This window comes from Salvelinus alpinus, chromosome 5, assembly GCF_045679555.1.
Source record: "Salvelinus alpinus chromosome 5, SLU_Salpinus.1, whole genome shotgun sequence".
Taxonomy (NCBI): domain Eukaryota; kingdom Metazoa; phylum Chordata; class Actinopteri; order Salmoniformes; family Salmonidae; genus Salvelinus; species Salvelinus alpinus.
The window spans coordinates 14999415-15020985 of NC_092090.1; the positions used below are offsets into that span (position 1 = coordinate 14999415).

Below are 21571 nucleotides of genomic sequence, written 5' to 3' on the forward strand. Positions count from 1 at the left end.
CTTCCTGTCCTCTCTCCCTTGTTTAAGTTTTTCCACTGCCGTTGCTCTAATGTCCAAAAGTTATCAAAATGTCATAAACCACTAAATGTGAACATAACTGGAGACAGCTGGTCATTTTTGGAAGCATGAAGTAATGTTACGGTAGCTAGTAAAGAGAGAAGGAGTGGTAACTAACTAGCTAACTGACAATAAGTGAATTTTTCCACCCCACATTTAACTAGCTAGCTAACGTTTGTATTTTGTTATTTATTATGGATCCCCATTAGCTGCTGCCAAGGAAGCAGCTACTCTTCCTGGGGTCCAGCAAAATTAAGGCAGTTAATTAAACAATTTAAAAAACATTACAATACATTAACAACAGATTTCACAACACATTAAGTGTGTGTCCTCAGGCCTCTACTCTACTACTGTCACGCCCTGACCGTAGATTGCTTTGTATGTTTCTATTTTTTGTTTGGTCAGGGTGTGATGTGGGTGGGCATTCTATGTTTGTATGTCTAGGTTTTGTATTTCTATGTTTTGGCCTGGTATGGTTCCCAATCAGAGGCAGTTGTCTATCGTTGTCTCTGATTGAGAACCATACTTAGGTAGCCTGTTTTCCCACTGGTAGTTGTGGGTGGTTATTTTCTGTTTAGTGTTTGTATCACCTGTCAGAACTGTTTCGGTTATTCCTTTTGTTATTTTGTAGTTAGTGTTCAGTTTCGAATAAATAATATGAACACGTATCACGCTGCACCTTGGTCCTCACCTTCTTCTTCTGAATGCCGTGACAACTACCACATATCTACAACACAAAATCTATGTGTACGTGTGTGTATAGTGCGCATGTTATCGTGTGTGTGTATCCATGTGTCTGTGCCTATGTTTGTGTTGCTTCACAGTCCCTGCTGTTCCAAAAGGTGTATTTTTAAATCAAATTTTACTGCTTGCATGAGTCACTTGATGTGGAATAGAGTTCCATGTGGTCATGGCTCTATATAGTACTGTTTAACTGACAGATAGAAAGTAGAATTGCTACAGTTATTAAATGTATTTACAGTTAGTCAGCTGCTGCTTCTACTCTCTTTAGCTAACTACCATAATACTGCTTCGTGCCTCCATAATGACAAGGTGGCTACAATTACTGAAGTACAATGTTCATTTTTCAGGTTTGGGACATGTACACTTTCAACACACATTGAGATGTGACTTCACGGATGTGATGTGAGCTTCACCAGTGCTCCAAAGAGTACAGAGGTTTACACGGAACCTGTGCGCCATCGTCCATAAATGTATTTTGTCCCCCCACACCAAACGCGATCACGACATGCAGGTTAAAATATGAAAACAACACTGAACCAATTACATTAATTTGGGGACAGGTCGAAAAGCATTAAACCTTTATGGCAATTTAGCTAGCTAGCTTGCACTTGCTAGCTAATTTGTCCTATTTAGCTAACTTGCTGTTGCTAGCTAATTTGTCCTGGGATATAAACATTGAGTTGTTATTTTACCTCGAAATGCACAAGGTCCTCTACTCCGACAATTAATCCACACATAAAACAGTCAACCGAATCGTTTCTAGTCATCTCTCCTCCTTCTAGGCTTTTTCTTCTCTTGACTTTACATTGCGATTGGCAACTTTCATATATTAGGTGCATTACCGCCACCGACCTCGTTTGTCTTTCAGTCACCCACGTGGGTATAACCAATGAGGAGATGGCACGTGGGTACCTGCTTCTATAAACCAATGAGGAGATGGGAGAGGCAGGACTTGCAGCGCGATCTGCGTCAGAAATAGAAAGGAGTTATATTTTAGCCCTTGGCAACGCAGACAGTCGTTTGCGAACAGTGTGGGTGCAATAATTGAATAACATAGATTTCTAAATTTATTTTGCGCACCCGACGTGAGCGGTGTTGTCAGGGTATTAGACAGAGCCTAAACGGTTTAGTGCCCTCTCAAAACGTATATACACAGCCAGCCAAGTGGTTGAAGGTGTGAATGATCTTTCCAAGCCCACAGAACACTTTGGTTGAGACCGCTTTGGCATGGGGTTCTCCTGAGCTTATTCAGCCCATAGATGATGAGGTGAGGGGCCCCGTCAAACCAGGCCATGGGCATCTAAGAAGAGAAGGGAGGTGCTGAGTTCATTTGGTTGCTGACAGTTGGAATTTGTGACAGCAGGCAGCAGGGACACAGTCCACCAAACGATTGGAAGTTGGAACCACCCTTCTCTGGTTAAACTTCTAAGTCTATCTAAAGTGTGCCAGTTTCCCTTTTGGTTTGTGTGGGCAACAGGATTGTTGAGTCACAGTTCATAAGTGAGATGGCTCTATAGTAGGGCACTCTACAACAAAGTCTGGGGATTGATGTCTCTGTCTGGTTGTCACCAGGTGCTTGGCTACTACAACCGGCGTGGAATCAACCCAGAGGCATTCCTGAATGAAATCAAGTATATCGCTAGTGACCCCGATGACAAGCACTTCTTCAAGGTGACTGATGAGTCTGCCTTGAAGGACATTGTGGACGCGCTTGGGGATAGGATCTTCAGTTTGGAAGGTATTCCATATAACGCTGTGTAACAACCATCTGTAAACCACAAACTAGACTTGTTTTCTTTTCCTGTACTTTTCCTGTACAAACTAGGAATTGTTTTCTTTTCCTGTACTCAAAGAAAACAATTCCTCCTGCTGAACTCACCTGGTCTTCCTCTACAGGGACCAGTAAGAACGGGACGGCATTTGGCCTCCAGATGTCTCAGGCTGGCTTCTCTTCACACTTCGTGGAGGTGAGTCTCACCACTGCTGCCAGTATACCCTCCCCCATGTACCAGTCTTCCTGTTTTCTACTGTAGCTGACATCACCATCCTCCCTCATGTACCAGTCTTCCTGTTCTCTACTGTAGCTGACATCACCATCCTCCCTCATGTACCAGTCTTCCTGTTCTCTACTGTAGCTGACATCACCATCCTCCCTCATGTACCAGTCTTCCTGTTTTCTACTGTAGCTGACATCACCATCCTCCTTCATGTACCAGTCTTCCTGCTTTCTACTGTAGCTGACATCACCATCCTCCCCCATGTACCAGTCTTCCTGTTTTCTACTGTAGCTGACATCACCATCCTCCCCCATGTACCAGTCTTCCTGTTCTCTACTGTAGCTGACATCACCATCCTCCCTCATGTACCAGTCTTCCTGTTTTCTACTGTAGCTGACATCACCATCCTCCTTCATGTACCAGTCTTCCTGTTTTCTACTGTAGCTGACATCACCATCCTCCCTCATGTACCAGTCTTCATTATTTTTTGTTTCTTTCTACTCTCTCCATCTGCGTCCCAGATTCAGGTTTGCTGATGCAATAGCTTTGATTTTCCAGTTCCACGCCACAGTTGAAGCACAACCTGACTAGGGAACAATAAATATATCCCTTTTTCTTAAAACAATAAATAGGGAAACTGCAGCTGGATGACTGGGATGGCTGGAAATTCCATCCTCCAGAAGGCTGGATTCCAGGGATAGCACTTCTCAACAAACGCAACCCGAGTGTTGAGAGTAGGATCACTTATTGGAAAGACTTCGGGAGCCTTAATAAAGGAGAAAAACTGTCCCAAAAGACCAGATGGTTTTGTTGAATGTGGAGTGTGCCAGCTTGATTCTGCTCAAGTCCTACATATCTAGACATCCCATTCTCCAATGCAGTCCAGCTAGCCAGAGATCTATATGTTTGTTTATTGCTATGGCTTCCTCCAACTCAGAGTAATAATGTTGAAAAGTGATTCCCAGATGTAAGGCATTGTTTCACACCCAGTTGTGTGTGCAAATGGCCGCAGGTTGGACGATGATAATGGACATGTTCCAGGCAGTCTTTATTGCAGATATTCAGATCTCAACAAGCATGAAGAGGTGTATAGTGGGGATTATTTGGGGCTACATCACCATGGAAACAGTGTGCACCACCACTAAAACAGATACCCACAGAGTCTAGCACCACACAGCTGTCAAAAACTGACGTAGGGTCAGTCTGTGAATCAGTCGCTCAGCGAGCTAGACGTTTTCATGTCCCAGGAAGTGGTCGAGAAGTAGTCCATGAGGGTTCCGTCAGTCGTACGCTAGGAGGGACTAGATTAGCCTCGGGGAACACTGTAATTATACAACTGACATGTATTCAAAGTAGGATGAACAAATGTCCCCTGCCAGCCCATATGCTGTCTTCTTCTCCCGTGCTTGTGGTTACTGGTTGGTTACTGGTGACAGTGGTTTCTTCTTTTCTGATGACACAGACCCAAAAATGCCCCTACTATAACGTATTATAATGATGAACCTGTAACGTTTCTCATCAACATTCTTTCATATTACTTTGTGTGGTGCATACAGGTGATGGAACACGTGTTTATGTGTGAGAGAGAGATCGTTTGGCTAACACTTTAATCATTTACAGGACCCATGCAAGCTTAACTTATTATCCTCTCAAATGTCTCCAATGGCTTTTAAATCAATTTGGGAGGAGAACGAAGGAAAATATAATGAATGTGGGTAGGCAGACTTACGTTTTGACTGATTTATTGTTTATTAAGCTATTGTTGGCAGAACGCGTGAACGGTCATCAAACTCTTAAAGTTTCTGCAAAAATATCCTTGCTGGAGTCTGGGGACTAGAGGGAGGCTGGGGACTAGAGGGAGGCTGGGGACTAGAGGGAGGCTGGGGACTAGAGGGAGGCTGGGTACTAGAGGGAGGCTGGGGATTGTAGCCTGGGAGGAAGGATGAGGAAGGATGATTTGATTTAGAGAGAAAGGGTTTATTTATCATCATCATCATCATTCTGTGTATTCATCACCTTCTCCATTTTTCCATCATTGCCTGCTGAACCAATGGCAATACACGCACGCACGCGCACATGCGCGCACACACAAACACAAACACACACACACACACACACACACATACAATCTGTTTTTATGTTCACACTAAGTGCCTGTCTCCTGTCTGTCCCTAAAGGATGGGATCCTGGTGGGGGCACCGGGGGCCTACGACTGGAATGGAGCCGTCCTGAAGGAGACCCGACAGGGGAAGGTGGTTCCACCCAAGTCCTCCTACTCACAGGAATTCCCAGAGGAGCTGAAGAACCATGGCGCCTACCTAGGTGAGGGAGGAATTGACGATCTAAAGGATTGGTCACAGAGGTGTTTGGTTTGGGTAGATCGATAGACTCCTCCCCTGATCCTCTCTCTGCCCTTCTTCTTCTCTCTGTCCTTCATCCTCTCTCTGTCCTTCATCCTCTCTCTGTCCTTCATCCTATCTCTGTCCTTCATCCTCTCTCTGTCCCTCATCCTCTCTCTCTTCACCTTTACTGTCTCTACAGTCTACTGTTCACTCATCTCATCTCCTCTCTCTCTTCACCTTTACTGTCTCTACAGTCTACTGTTCACCCATCTCATCTCCTCTCTCTCTCTTCACCTTTACTGTCTCTACAGTCTACTGTTCACCCATCTCATCTCCTCTCTCTCTTCACCTTTACTGTCTCTACAGTCTACTGTTCACCCATCTCATCTCCTCTCTCTCTTCACCTTTACTGTCTCTACAGTCTACTGTTCACCCATCTCATCTCCTCTCTCTCTTCACCTTTACTGTCTCTACAGTCTACTGTTCACTCATCTCATCTCTCTCTCTCTTCACCTTTACTGTCTCTACAGTCTACTGTTCACTCATCTCATCTCTCTCTCTCTTCACCTTTACTGTCTCTACAGTCTACTGTTCACCCATCTCATCTCCTCTCTCTCTTCACCTTTACTGTCTCTACAGTCTACTGTTCACCCATCTCATCTCCTCTCCTCTCTCCCTCTCTCTCTTCACCTTTACTGTCTCTACAGTCTACTGTTCACCCATCTCATCTCTCTCTCTCTCTTCACCTTTACTGTCTCTACAGTCTACTGTTCACCCATCTCATCTCTCTCTCTCTTCACCTTTACTGTCTCTACAGTCTACTGTTCACCCATCTCATCTCCTCTCTCTCTTCACCTTTACTGTCTCTACAGTCTACTGTTCACCCATCTCATCTCCTCTCTCTCTCTTCACCTTTACTGTCTCTACAGTTTACTGTTCACCCATCTCATCTCCTCTCTCTCTCTTCACCTTTACTGTCTCTACAGTCTACTGTTCACCCATCTCATCTCCTCTCTCTCTTCACCTTTACTGTCTTTACAGTCTACTGTTCACCCATCTCATCTCTCTCTCTCTTCACCTTTACTGTCTCTACAGTCTACTGTTCACCCATCTCATCTCCTCTCTCTCTTCACCTTTACTGTCTCTACAGTCTACTGTTCACCCATCTCATCTCCTCTCTCTCTTCACCTTTACTGTCTCTACAGTCTACTGTTCACCCATCTCATCTCCTCTCTCTCTCTCTCCTCTCTCACCTTTACTGTCTCTACAGTCTACTGTTCACCCATCTCATCTCCTCTCTCTCTTCACCTTTACTGTCTCTACAGTCTACTGTTCACCCATCTCATCTCCTCTCTCTCTTCACCTTTACTGTCTCTACAGTCTACTGTTCACCCATCTCATCTCCTCTCTCTCTCTTCACCTTTACTGTCTCTACAGTCTACTGTTCACCCATCTCATCTCCTCTCTCTCTCTTCACCTTTACTGTCTCTACAGTCTACTGTTCACCCATCTCATCTCCTCTCTCTCTTCACCTTTACTGTCTTTACAGTCTACTGTTCACCCATCTCATCTCCTCTCTCTCTTCACCTTTACTGTCTCTACAGTCTACTGTTCACCCATCTCATCTCCTCTCTCTCTTCACCTTTACTGTCTTTACAGTCTACTGTTCACCCATCTCATCTCCTCTCTCTCTCTTCACCTTTACTGTCTTTACAGTCTACTGTTCACCCATCTCATCTCCTCTCTCTCTCTTCACCTTTACTGTCTTTACAGTCTACTGTTCACCCATCTCATCTCCTCTCTCTCTTCACCTTTACTGTCTCTACAGTCTACTGTTCACCCATCTCATCTCTCTCTCTCTTCACCTTTACTGTCTCTACAGTCTACTGTTCACCCATCTCATCTCCTCTCTCTCTCTTCACCTTTACTGTCTCTACAGTCTACTGTTCACCCATCTCATCTCCTCTCTCTCTTCACCTTTACTGTCTCTACAGTCTACTGTTCACTCATCTCATCTCCTCTCTCTCTCTTCACCTTTACTGTCTCTACAGTCTACTGTTCACTCATCTCATCTCCTCTCTCTCTTCACCTTTACTGTCTCTACAGTCTACTGTTCACCCATCTCATCTCCTCTCTCTCTTCACCTTTACTGTCTCTACAGTCTACTGTTCACTCATCTCATCTCCTCTCTCTCTTCACCTTTACTGTCTTTACAGTCTACTGTTCACCCATCTCATCTCCTCTCTCTCTTCACCTTTACTGTCTTTACAGTCTACTGTTCACCCATCTCATCTCCTCTCTCTCTTCACCTTTACTGTCTCTACAGTCTACTGTTCACCCATCTCATCTCCTCTCTCTCTTCACCTTTACTGTCTCTACAGTCTACTGTTCACCCATCTCATCTCCTCTCTCTCTCTTCACCTTTACTGTCTTTACAGTCTACTGTTCACCCATCTCATCTCCTCTCTCTCTTCACCTTTACTGTCTCTACAGTCTACTGTTCACTCATCTCATCTCTCTCTCTCTTCACCTTTACTGTCTCTACAGTCTACTGTTCACCCATCTCATCTCCTCTCTCTCTTCACCTTTACTGTCTCTACAGTCTACTGTTCACCCATCTCATCTCCTCTCTCTCTTCACCTTTACTGTCTCTACAGTCTACTGTTCACCCATCTCATCTCCTCTCTCTCTTCACCTTTACTGTCTCTACAGTCTACTGTTCACCCATCTCATCTCCTCTCTCTCTCTTCACCTTTACTGTCTTTACAGTCTACTGTTCACCCATCTCATCTCCTCTCTCTCTTCACCTTTACTGTCTCTACAGTCTACTGTTCACTCATCTCATCTCCTCTCTCTCTTCACCTTTACTGTCTCTACAGTCTACTGTTCACCCATCTCATCTCCTCTCTCTCTCTTCACCTTTACTGTCTTTACAGTCTACTGTTCACCCATCTCATCTCCTCTCTCTCTTCACCTTTACTGTCTCTACAGTCTACTGTTCACCCATCTCATCTCCTCTCTCTTCACCTTTACTGTCTCTACAGTCTACTGTTCACTCATCTCATCTCCTCTCCTCTCTCTCTCTCTCTCTTCACCTTTACTGTCTTTACAGTCTACTGTTCACTCATCTCATCTCCTCTCCTCTCTCTCTCTCTCTCTTCACCTTTACTGTCTCTACAGTCTACTGTTCACTCATCTCATCTCCTCTCTCTCTTCACCTTTACTGTCTCTACAGTCTACTGTTCACCCATCTCATCTCCTCTCTCTCTCTTCACCTTTACTGTCTCTACAGTCTACTGTTCACTCATCTCATCTCCTCTCTCTCTTCACCTTTACTGTCTCTACAGTCTACTGTTCACTCATCTCATCTCCTCTCTCTCTTCACCTTTACTGTCTCTACAGTCTACTGTTCACCCATCTCATCTCCTCTCTCTCTTCACCTTTACTGTCTCTACAGTCTACTGTTCACCCATCTCATCTCCTCTCTCTCTTCACCTTTACTGTCTTTACAGTCTACTGTTCACCCATCTCATCTCCTCTCTCTCTTCACCTTTACTGTCTCTACAGTCTACTGTTCACCCATCTCATCTCCTCTCTCTCTTCACCTTTACTGTCTCTACAGTCTACTGTTCACCCATCTCATCTCCTCTCTCTCTTCACCTTTACTGTCTTTACAGTCTACTGTTCACCCATCTCATCTCCTCTCTCTCTTCACCTTTACTGTCTCTACAGTCTACTGTTCACCCATCTCATCTCCTCTCTCTCTTCACCTTTACTGTCTCTACAGTCTACTGTTCACCCATCTCATCTCCTCTCTCTCTCTTCACCTTTACTGTCTTTACAGTCTACTGTTCACCCATCTCATCTCCTCTCTCTCTCTTCACCTTTACTGTCTCTACAGTCTACTGTTCACCCATCTCATCTCCTCTCTCTCTCTTCACCTTTACTGTCTCTACAGTCTACTGTTCACCCATCTCATCTCCTCTCTCTCTCTTCACCTTTACTGTCTCTACAGTCTACTGTTCACCCATCTCATCTCCTCTCTCTCTCTTCACCTTTACTGTCTCTACAGTCTACTGTTCACCCATCTCATCTCCTCTCTCTCTTCACCTTTACTGTCTCTACAGTCTACTGTTCACCCATCTCATCTCCTCTCTCTCTCTTCACCTTTACTGTCTCTACAGTCTACTGTTCACCCATCTCATCTCCTCTCTCTCTTCACCTTTACTGTCTCTACAGTCTACTGTTCACCCATCTCATCTCCTCTCTCTCTCTTCACCTTTACTGTCTCTACAGTCTACTGTTCACCCATCTCATCTCCTCTCTCTCTTCACCTTTACTGTCTCTACAGTCTACTGTTCACCCATCTCATCTCCTCTCTCTCTTCACCTTTACTGTCTCTACAGTCTACTGTTCACCCATCTCATCTCCTTTCTCTCTTCACCTTTACTGTCTCTACAGTCTACTGTTCACCCATCTCATCTCCTCTCTCTCTCTTCACCTTTACTGTCTCTACAGTCTACTGTTCACCCATCTCATCTCTCTCTCTCTCTTCACCTTTACTGTCTCTACAGTCTACTGTTCACCCATCTCATCTCCTCTCTCTCTTCACCTTTACTGTCTTTACAGTCTACTGTTCACCCATCTCATCTCCTTTCTCTCTTCACCTTTACTGTCTCTACAGTCTACTGTTCACCCATCTCATCTCCTCTCTCTCTTCACCTTTACTGTCTTTACAGTCTACTGTTCACCCATCTCATCTCCTTTCTCTCTTCACCTTTACTGTCTCTACAGTCTACTGTTCACTCATCTCATCTCCTCTCTCTCTTCACCTTTACTGTCTCTACAGTCTACTGTTCACCCATCTCATCTCCTCTCTCTCTTCACCTTTACTGTCTCTACAGTCTACTGTTCACCCATCTCATCTCCTCTCTCTCTTCACCTTTACTGTCTCTACAGTCTACTGTTCACCCATCTCATCTCCTTTCTCTCTTCACCTTTACTGTCTCTACAGTCTACTGTTCACCCATCTCATCTCCTCCATCTCTTTTGCTTTCTCACCCATCTCTCTCTCTCTCTCTCGCATGCTCTCACTCTATCTCTTCCTCCGTCTCTCCCTTGCTTTCTCTTTCTCCCTATCTCCCTATCTCCATCTTCCGTCTATCCCGCTTCTTCTCTCTCTCTGGATAGACATGTGGCAGGCACAGTGATTTAGCAGCAGACCTCGCTGCAGCCCTCTCCATAAACCACTGCACCCCATCCCACTGCACCCCATCCCACTGCACCCCATCCAACTTCACCTCATCCCACCCCGTCCCACTCCACCCTACCACCACTCCTCCTGCCTGTAAGGCCCTCTGCTTTTCCCATCAGCCGCTGGCTGGCCTGCATGCCTGCCCACGGAAGCCATTCCAGCCTCATTAGGAATATAGGGCAGATGCATGGGTCTGGACATGCTCACTGACAGAGGGGTGGGGAAATGGGGAGGAGGAAGACAGAGAGAAGAAGGAGATAGAGAAAAGACACAGAAAGGATTACTGTCCTCATACGAGAGAGCGAGAGAGAGATAGACAGAGAGAGCGAGAGAGAGAGAGAGAAAGAGAGAGAGAGAGAGACAGAGAGAGACAGAGAGAGCGTGAGAGAGAGACAGAGAGACAGAGAGAGAGACACACACACACACACAGAGAGTTAGAGAGTTAGAGAGAGAGACTTGGCTTCACCCTAGTGAGTCAATGTGGTCCAATGCAGGCCATTGAACTTTGTTTCCAAACGAAGCTGATAGGATAGTTGCTTTTTATCAATCAGGTCTGGCTCATGCAGTTCATACAACCCAACCAGAGGAATTACAGTGGCCTATGGTGAACACACACACACAGACACACACACTGGTATGCCTTTATTTGGCCCATTTGATGGAGATGTTGTGCAGAGAAGAGAGAGTGGGTTTCACCACACACCGTAACAACTAGCTGACATTCCTGCCAGACATTATATGAGGAACAGGCTTTGTGCTCCAGGGAGAAAGAAGCAGTGGAAACAGTTGAAGACAACTGGGCAATCCAAGGTGAACATCAAAGGTGAACATCTGTCAACACAGAGTGAAGCTGTGACACATAGGAGAACTTTAGGCTGAGTTAGCAATGATGACAATCCTCTATCACTGGGTTTAGTGAATACTCTGGCTTTCAGTCAGGAAGGATTCAATCATTTGGACTCAACAAGGGTGTGTGTGTGTGTGTGTGTGTGTGTGTGTGTGTGTGTGTGTGTGTGTGTGTGTGTGTGTGTGTGTGTGTGTGTGTGTGTGTGTGTGTGTGTGTGTGTGTGTGTGTGTGCGTGTGCGTGTGTGTGTATGTTCAGGTTACACAGTAACATCGGTGGTGTCGGCCAGGAACGGTCGACTGTATGTGGCAGGGGCACCGCGGTTCAACCATACTGGCAAGGTCATCATCTTCACCCTGAAGAACACTGGCAACCTCACCATCCTGCACTCCCTCAAAGGACAACAGGTAGACTCAACAACTGGGCTTCCCAAATTCTCTTTTTAACTGGGACCCTAACACATGTCTACCACCTATTTGATTGACACAACACTAAGTCCTAAACTCCAACCATACACTGAACAGTTACACAGAGTGGTATAACACACACTGACATTACTCTCCCTTTAAAAGACATATGGAGACCATCTAAGACCCTGATAGACCCTGATAGTCCCTTATTCTCAATCTGTCTCTCCCATCACCATCTGAGTCCACCATGACAGTAGTCCTTCCAGTCCTTTTGTCAATCTGGAAACCCAGCCAGGACACAGCATCCATGATAGTCTGCACTACTGGTGCTTCTAAGACCTGGGCCAAATGGAGTCTAGACAGCCTTCCCACGCCCCCATGTAGCCAACAACATTACACAGATCCCATGTGTTTCCCATCCCATTCCCGTCCCCCTTAATTCAAAACACACACATTCCAAATCTACATTGTGAATAAAAATAGAAAAACAAGCTTCCAGCTACAGTAAACACCAGCTAAGAGGATACTAAAGACAAGAGGCAGAGAGATACATAACAACACCAGCTAAGAGGATACTAAAGACAAGAGGCAGAGAGATCCATAACAACACCAGCTAAGAGGATACTAAAGACAAGAGGCAGAGAGATACATAACAACACCAGCTAAGAGGATACTAAAGACAAGAGGCAGAGAGATACATAACAACACCAGCTAAGAGGATACTAAAGACAAGAGGCAGAGATATCCATAACAACACCAGCTAAGAGGATACTAAAGACAAGAGGCAGAGAGATCCATAACAACACCAGCTAAGAGGAGACTAAAGACAAGAGGCAGAGAGATCCATAACAACACCAGCTAAGAGGATACTAAAGACAAGAGGCAGAGAGATCCATAACAACACCAGCTAAGAGGAGACTAAAGACAAGAGGCAGAGAGATCCATAACAACACCAGCTAAGAGGATACTAAAGACAAGAGGCAGAGAGATCCATAACAACACCAGCTAAGAGGATACTAAAGACAAGAGGCAGAGAGATCCATAACAACACCAGCTAAGAGGATACTAAAGACAAGAGGCAGCGATATACATAACAACACCAGCTAAGAGGATACTAAAGACAAGAGGCAGAGAGATACATAACAACACCAGCTAAGAGGATACTAAAGACAAGAGGCAGAGAGATACATAACAACACCAGCTAAGAGGATACTAAAGACAAGAGGCAGAGAGATACATAACAACACCAGCTAAGAGGATACTAAAGACAAGAGGCAGAGAGAGGCATAACAACACTCATTGAGAGGAACAGACCTGGGTTCAAATACTATTTGACATAATTTCAAAGACTATAGCTGGGCTTGACTGAGCTCGCCTGATGCAATGGAACCAATGGAATAGTTCCAAAAGTGTAAATCATTGGCAGTCCAGATAGGCTAAAGAAAACGTTAAACGTGTTTGAAAAGTTCAAATGGCATCTGAACCCAGGTCTGGTTGTTGCATTGAGATAAAAGGCTGGGTTGTTTTGCAGAGCCAATTAGCCTCTATGGGGAAACATCTGGGTCTGTTAGCTGAACGATGATGATGACTGGAATGCTATGCTAATGAACGCTAATGACGTTTGCTGGGGGGTTTTAATGATGTGGTCAAGACACGTGTGAAGGATGTGGTGAAGGATGTGTGAAAAACATGTGAAGGACGTGTGAAGGACGTGTGAAGAACGTGGTGACTGTGGGGATCTTACTGATCTCAGTTGGTTAGCATGGTGCTTTTAGAGCCTGATGTGCCAGCTGGTGTAATGGGTTCGATTCCCACATGGGCCACATCTACTGAGTATGAAATACACTGTGTTTACTCTGGAGGAAAGTGTCTGCTACATAACCAGACGATGATATTATTGTTGTTGATCCAGGGTGCTGATTGGTTGTGTGGTTATATTTCAGATTGGGTCGTACTATGGGAGTGAGATCTCCCCGGTGGATATAGATGGTGACGGAGTAACAGACAACCTACTGGTGGCAGCGCCCATGTTCTTCAGTGGAGGCTGGGAGAAGGGCAAGGTGTACATCTACAGAGTGACTGAGCTGGTGGGTGGGCACGCACACACACACACACACACACACACACACACACACACACACACACACACACACACACACACACACACACACACACACACACACACACACACACACACACACACACACACACACACACACACACACACACACACACACACACACTCACAGATGTACGAATGCTCACACACACACACATACATACTCACTTACACACACGCCCCAGATCCCGTTACCAAACACACTTAAAAGCAGGTCAGCACAGAAACACCTCGATCAGAACACATAGAGCCAAACTATCCCTATGCCTTGTATTTACATTATAACACATCAGACCAGAGACCAGACCTTCCAGAGCCTTGATTAGGGTTAGTTAACCCACTGGCACAACATCAACAGTCTACCAGACTTTCCTCTTTCCTTTAAAAAGACAAGTGAAAAAAACAAGTGATCTAAGGTTTCAGCCGTCCATAGGCTGTAGATTAGGGAGAAAGATGAGACAGCCTGGAGAGTGATAACGTGCATGGCTGATGACGGCCTAAAATACTTGGCTCCTATACTTTCTTAATGCTGAGGGATTGTACCTTTTTCCAGACTGGGGGGAAACCTAATTCTATTCTAAGGTACATATATTTTCAGACTGACTTTCCACCCACTGTGAATACTCAAAGTTCCCCAGAAACATCCCTAAAGAAACATCCAGAAGCCTTGTTTGCCTTTGATCATGTGACACTTGGATGAAACACCCATCCCTCATGTTGACAATGTTTTTGGGAAATCATATTTCCCCCTTGGGATAGAAAATGGGTTAGACCCTTCCTCTTGCGTGAGCGAAAACAATGCGGCTTGAGGTTTTCAGTTGATTTCAAATTCAAAACTCAAACTCCCCAGTTATTGTTTGTTAGTTACTTTTGGTCTATTTATGTAAACAAAAACAAAGCCTTCCAACATGTTTTGTTTACTTTCCTAAATGAATTTGGAATAACAAATGAATGCTTCTGTAAAGATTGAAGGGGAAAGTTTAAGACAACAATGTCTCATTATGAGTTGTGTAAATAAATGGAGGACTGTCCATTTGAGGGAGATCATCGATGGATGACTGAGATATCCCAGAAGCCTGGGGGGTGGGGCTACCCGGCCGCAGCACAGGAGATAACAGATTTATAACTTAACTCCATTTCCTTAGCCACTACGTCTGTTTTTGATGAATTCCCCTCGTGCATATGTTTTTCAAGGTTTTTCAACCAAAGACTCTTTAAGTACAGAGTAACAAAGAGAATCCTACCAACCAATAGGAGAAACATTGGCAAATACAGAGTTGAATAGACATGCACATGACACATGACACAACCTTTACCTACAGTACACTCTATCCCATGTAGCAGAAATATTCCAAAATGACATCATCCTATCCTATTTCCTTCCTCAGAATCGTTTCGTTCTGGAGGGAGCGTTGGAGATCCAGGAGCGTGGTCAGAACGCTCGGTTCGGCTCCTCGCTGGCCCCGGTCCCTGACCTGAACGGGGACGGCTTCAACGACGTGGTGGTGGGGGCTCCGCTGGAGGATGACCATAGAGGAGCTATCTACGTCTTCTTCAGCCAACGCAACAGGATTCTGCGTAAATACAAACAGAGGATAGCTGCGTTAGACATGGCCAGTGGCCTGCGCTACTTTGGCCGTAGTATCCATGGCAGCATGGACATGGACGAGGATGGCCTGGTGGACTTGGCCGTGGGCTCCCTGGGGGCAGCCGTGCTTCTATGGTAGGTCACTTAGATATTAACACGTGTTCTACTGTTCCTCTGCTAGGTCACTTAGATATTAACAAGTGTTCTACTGTTCCTCTGCTAGGTCACTTAGATATTAACAAGTGTTCTACTGTTCCTCTGGTAGGTCACTTAGATATTAACAAGTGTTCTACTGTTCCTCTGGTAGGTCACTTAGATATTAACAAGTGTTCTACTGTTCCTCTGGTAGGTCACTTAGATATTAACAAGTGTTCTACTGTTCCTCTGGTAGGTCACTTAGATATTAACAAGTGTTCTACTGTTCCTCTGCTAGGTCACTTAGATATTAACAAGTGTTCTACTGTTCCTCTGGTAGGTCACTTAGATATTAACAAGTGTTCTACTGTTTCTCTGGTAGGTCACTTAGATATTAACAAGTGTTCTACTGTTCCTCTGCTAGGTCACTTAGATATTAACAAGTGTTCTACTGTTTCTCTGCTAGGTCACTTAGATATTAACACGTGTTCTACTGTTTCTCTGCTAGGTCACTTAGATATTAACAAGTGTTCTACTGTTTCTCTGGTAGGCCACTTAGATATTAACACGTGTTCTACTGTTTCTCTGCTAGGTCACTTAGATATTAACAAGTGTTCTACTGTTCCTCTGGTAGGTCACTTAGATATTAACAAGTGTTCTACTGTTCCTCTGGTAGGTCACTTAGATATTAACAAGTGTTCTACTGTTCCTCTGCTAGGTCATTTAGATATTAACAAGTGTTATACTGTTCCTCTGGTAGGTCACTTAGATATTAACAAGTGTTCTACTGTTTCTATGGTACTGTATGTATGTGGAGCATATAATCAACCACATTTATGATCATAACACTGTGTATGGTTCATCTGCAGGTCTCGCAGTGTCGTCCGAATTCACGCCAACATCAGGTTTGAACCCAGCAAGATCAACATCTTTGTGAAGGACTGTGAGAGGGGAGGCAAGGACGTGACCTGCATGTCAGCCGTAGTGTGTCTAAACGTCACCGCCCGGACAGCCATACCTCCTACACAGGAAGTGGGTGAGTGTTCAAAAGTGACCAATTAAGTCACGTTATAGACTATAATGTAGCCTGCATCCTTCTACTGATTACAGCTTCAGTGCAAAAGATGTCAGATTGACTCCAACTACCTTGAGATATCGCTGATGTTGCTGAACTCTTTCTCTGCACTTCTCATAATATGGGTTCTGTTGAAGCCGCCCACTGCTTACTGCTTTTATGGGGATGAGAACTAAACAAATAAAACTGGATTCATCTTAATGGATGTAATAGCCCAGTGGAGCCACAAAGCCTTTTTTCTGTTCAGGAAGAAGTTTATTCACTGTTGTTCCTTCACTGTACAGTCAGCAGAGGACCTCGTTGTCTTTCAGGCAAAACTGACATCTTGTTTAACTCTACTGTTGTTACTTCACTGTACAGTCAGCAGAGGACCTCATTGTCTTTCAGGCAAAACTGACATCTTGATTAACTCTACTGTTGATCTCCTACTGTTCTATGTTTAGAGCAAAGCTTAGCCTTTCCAAGACTGTTCTATGTTTAGAGCAAAGCTTAGCCTTTCCAAGCCTGCTACACATTGGCTAAGGATCAAGTCAGCACTAGAAGTAATGCAGTTCAGAGATTCATAGTTGAAATCATGATCCAAACGTGTATTGCTCAATGTCTCTGCTTGGTTGTTGTTGAGTCAGTCAGACCGCTCTGTTGTTGACTCACTAAGTGAACGAGTGATGGCTTCTTGCCCCAGAGCAGAGCCACAGGAAAATGTTTCCTCGCTATCACTGACAGTTTAGGATATCATTCCATCTGCCAAACACATATGCTGCAGGCTACAGAGCGGTTACGGACATGCTATGCCAACTGCTACATCTGATGAGAACTGATCTGGATTATTCTAGCCTCTGACTGTTAATTAGCCAAGCATTCTGTATGTAAATTGCCCTCCGAATAGTATGCATTCTGTCCACTCTACTCATTTAATTTTTATGGTGGCAATATAATCAGGCTGATGGTTGTCAGGCTGCAACATGGCTACCCCACACTTCTGCCGTGAGCCCGGAATCTCTCCGGAGACCGTTCCGGTTGCCGTGGCTCTGTGTTGAATCACCGACAGGGGCCCACCCGAGCTCTGACACAAGGTCTCTCTGGAGACCGTTCCGGTTGCCATGGCTCTGTGTTGAATCACCGACAGGGGCCCACCCGAGCTCTGACACAAGGTCTCTCTGGAGAACGTTACGGTTGCCGTGGCTCTGTGTTGAATCACCGACAGGGGCCCACCCGAGCTCTGACACAAGGTCTCTCCGGAGACCGTTCCGGTTGCCATGGCTCTGTGTTGAATCACCGACAGGGGCCCACCCGAGCTCTGACACAAGGTCTCCCTGGAGACCGTTCCGGTTGCCGTGGCTCTGTGTTGAATCACCGACAGGGGCCCACCCGAGCTCTGACACAAGGTCTCTCTGGTCACAATGTGTTTTAAAGGTTGAGGCCTGTTGGCTCAGGTTTCCCCCTTGTGTGGGACTATAGGAGGCAGGCTAAGGAGGCAGGCTAAGGAGGCATTGAGGCGTGGATGTTTCTGGTTAACCTCCCAACCTCCCGCCATCTTTGTCAAATATGTTAGACGGGCCAAACCAATCGGAAGAAGCCTCGGAAAGTTATCTTGTCCTCCGCCGGGACGGTTGGACATTTAGGGGACACTGAACAGTGGGAACACATTGATTTGATTTCCCCTCATTACAATGTCTGGTCTAGTAACATCTGTCAGATGTGCTGCTGCTGCTGGTGGTGTTGCAAGTCTGTTGTGTTCGACTGTACAAGGAAGAATACACTTTGAGAAAAGAGATATCTCCAAATGTGCTTAAGGTAACACACCTTCAACTTTCAGCAGCATCTGTTGGAAATGGACAGAGCATGTGTTCAACATCCACTGAAGTAGCTAGCACCTTTAATACATACAGTAGTTGCCGTGGTAACCAAACAAACAGACTTGCTAGTTTAGCTAACCAAACCATCAATTCTAGCTTGCCATTATGAAAATTGAATTCAACAATGCCAATAATGTTTTCAACTGGACTTTCGCTTTTAAAAAGCAGCTCAAATATAGAACATGTAAGAATGAACTATAGCCATTGAATTCTACCGTGCAAATATACCATACGTTATAGGGAAATAATGCACACTCTAGAATGCCCTTCAAGCCAATCAGAAAGAAATTCAACAATGCCATGGTATAATGGAGAAAGTAGGTATGAGGTATGGGAGACCAGTACACTCTCCAGTTGGCATGCTCAGTAGGGCAATGTGCATTAGCTCTGGATTTTATGGTATTTTCCCCAAGCTACTAAAGCGCGGTATAATAAATAACGTGCCTCTTAAACAGTGTGGGTTGGAAATGAATCACTTCCAAAGACATATGGCTCAAGAGGTCTAGTCAACTCTCTCAACTCTGGAGTAGTCACTCATTCACATGTCCTCGACTGGGACATTGTTTCAGTTCCTCGACGGTGGCTCTTGGATTTTTGTCCAAGTTCCTTTTTTGTAATGTAATCTGTGCTGCTTCTGGTCATTATTTTATAGAAAATAAAGTACTGTAGTATAGAACATGTTTCCAACATTTATGCTCCCTCTTTCTTCATCTCTCCAGCTATCACTTACAACACCACCATTGGGGAGCGCCGATTCAACCCCAGAGCCATAATGGAGGACCCTGATAAACTGCTGTTTCAAAACCTGACCCTGCTTTCTGGAGAGGAGACCTGTCAACACATCTACTTCCATGTCATGGTGAGCACTGACTGAACTCTAGCTGAATTCCTAATCAACATCTAGGCTCTAACCTATCCGGGAGATCTGAGAATATTGGATAGGTGGAAGCAATATGACTACATTTACATACAGCCAATCAGAAGGTAAGACAGAGACTTGAGAGACAGAGATTATCCAGAGCCATGTATTTAGATAATTGGGACTTTTAGAATTGTAAATATTATAATTCTAGACATTCAGTTGCATAGCAATATTGAAATATTCCCCCATGTAATGTTAATGGGGGGGGGGGGGGGGGGGGTGTAACATGGTCAATTCATAATGCAGAAACCTCAATGTCTTGACAATCTAAATACATGCCTTTGGTTTAATCCTATCATTGTAACGTTTCCTATTCTATCCTATCATTAGAACGTTTCCTATTCTATCCTATCATTAGAACGTTTCCTATTCTATCCTATCATTAGAACGTTTCCTATTCTATCCTATCATTAGAACGTTTCCCATCCTATCATTATAACGTTTCCTATCCTATCATTAGAACGTTTCCTATTCTATCATTAGAACGTTTCCTATCCTATCATTAGAACGTTTCCTATCCTATCATTGTAACGTTTCCTATTCTATCCTATCATTATAACGTTTCCTATCCCTCAGTGTGTTGTGACGGTCATGGTTCATGATGTATGGTGTGATACAGTTGTATTAACACTGATCCTCCACTTCGTGTTGTTGATCCAGGAGACCACGGACTACGAGAGGCCCATCGTGTTCACTGTGGCGGTGGCACTGCAGCATCCCGACCAGGGCCCTGCGCTGGACGACACCTGGCCCACCACCGTCAGGACTGAGGTGAGACACACACATCTGACCCTTGACCCCTGACAATCAGCACTTCTTTAGCTCTTATGAAATCACTGATTAGAAATGTCTGGATGGATAAAAAAAAACATTTGCTGGAACCTTCCAGTCATGTCTAATCAGGGATCACTTCAAGGAAGCGCTTTGAGCGGGTCACATGACTGCTTGACCTGACCACTAACCAGTCATCTCCTTGTTTAGCTCTTAGTCTACAGCCTTATGAGTCGTATTGTAGCGATTAAGGGGAACATCCAGGGGCTTGAACCAGTGACACTATGGTTTACAGGGCAAGCACAGTACTCGCTGTGCCATAAAGGTCCAGACCTCTTGGCACAGCCGTACTATGATATGGATGTCATTGTAACTGAGTATCTCTCGCTCTACTAGCTTCCCTTCTGGAATGGCTGTGATGAGGACGACCGCTGTATACCAGGCCTGTCCTTACAGAGTACAACTGACCTGCTGTCTTGGAGGTGAGCGCACACACACACACACACACACACACACACACACACACACACACACACACACACACACACACACACACACACACACACACACACACACACACACACACACACACACACACACACACCACACCCAGATCAGAATTGATTGCTTTCTCCCCCTCCCCCCACAGGCAGTTCTGTGGGAATGCAGTCCACTCCAGGGGTGCGATGTGTCGACGTCTGTCCGAAGGAGGGGCGGAGGGGTCAGAGCGAGTGATGGAGGGATCGAGGAGGAGGATGGTGGTGGACGTTCGTCTGGAGAACAGGGGAGAAAACGCCTACGGAGCCCGCCTCAACATCACCTACACTCCTAACCTACGATTCTCTAGTCTCATAGTCAAGGTGATGATTCACAGTAGACAGTACATTGGATTTATAGGCCACTATTCCAGGACCCAAAGACTATAGTGCAACAATACAGTCCAATAAATGGCAGTACAGCAGACAACAGTACACCAGACAACAGTACACCATTACAGCAGACAACAGTACACCAGTACAGCAGACAACAGTACACCAGTACAGCAGACAACAGTACACCAGTACAGCAGACAACAGTACAGCAGACAACAGTACACCAGTACAGCAGACAACAGTACAGCAGACAACAGTACACCATTACAGCAGACAACAGTACACCAGTACAGCAGACAACAGTACAGCAGACAACAGTACAGCAGACAACAGTACAGCAGACAACAGTACACCAGTACAGCAGACAACAGTACAGCAGACAACAGTACACCAGTACAGCAGACAACAGTACACCAGTACAGCAGACAACAGTACACCAGTACAGCAGACAACAGTACAACAGTACAGCAGACAACAGTACACCAGTAGTGCAGAGTTGACTGCTCACAGAAGTCAGTGTGAAGATGATTTGGCCAGTCACCTATAGACTAGTACAGTCTGTCTATTGAAGAACACACTTTCCT

The 21571-nt window shown here is 45.0% G+C and overlaps 1 protein-coding gene across 2 annotated transcripts in view; it reads left to right on the plus strand.

Moving 5' to 3' along the window:
* The window catches only part of LOC139575599 (integrin alpha-11-like), an 85367-nt gene that overhangs the window by 46045 nt on the left and 17751 nt on the right, over positions 1-21571 (plus strand). For both annotated transcript variants that reach the window (XM_071400733.1, XM_071400732.1), the window contains 11 exons: positions 2374-2539; positions 2698-2768; positions 4976-5120; positions 11498-11646; positions 13593-13736; positions 15157-15491; positions 16361-16527; positions 19142-19281; positions 20005-20115; positions 20512-20597; positions 20765-20975. In XM_071400733.1, the coding sequence (XP_071256834.1) occupies positions 2374-2539; positions 2698-2768; positions 4976-5120; positions 11498-11646; positions 13593-13736; positions 15157-15491; positions 16361-16527; positions 19142-19281; positions 20005-20115; positions 20512-20597; positions 20765-20975 (1725 nt within the window). The remainder of the gene's footprint in view (positions 1-2373; positions 2540-2697; positions 2769-4975; positions 5121-11497; positions 11647-13592; positions 13737-15156; positions 15492-16360; positions 16528-19141; positions 19282-20004; positions 20116-20511; positions 20598-20764; positions 20976-21571) is intronic.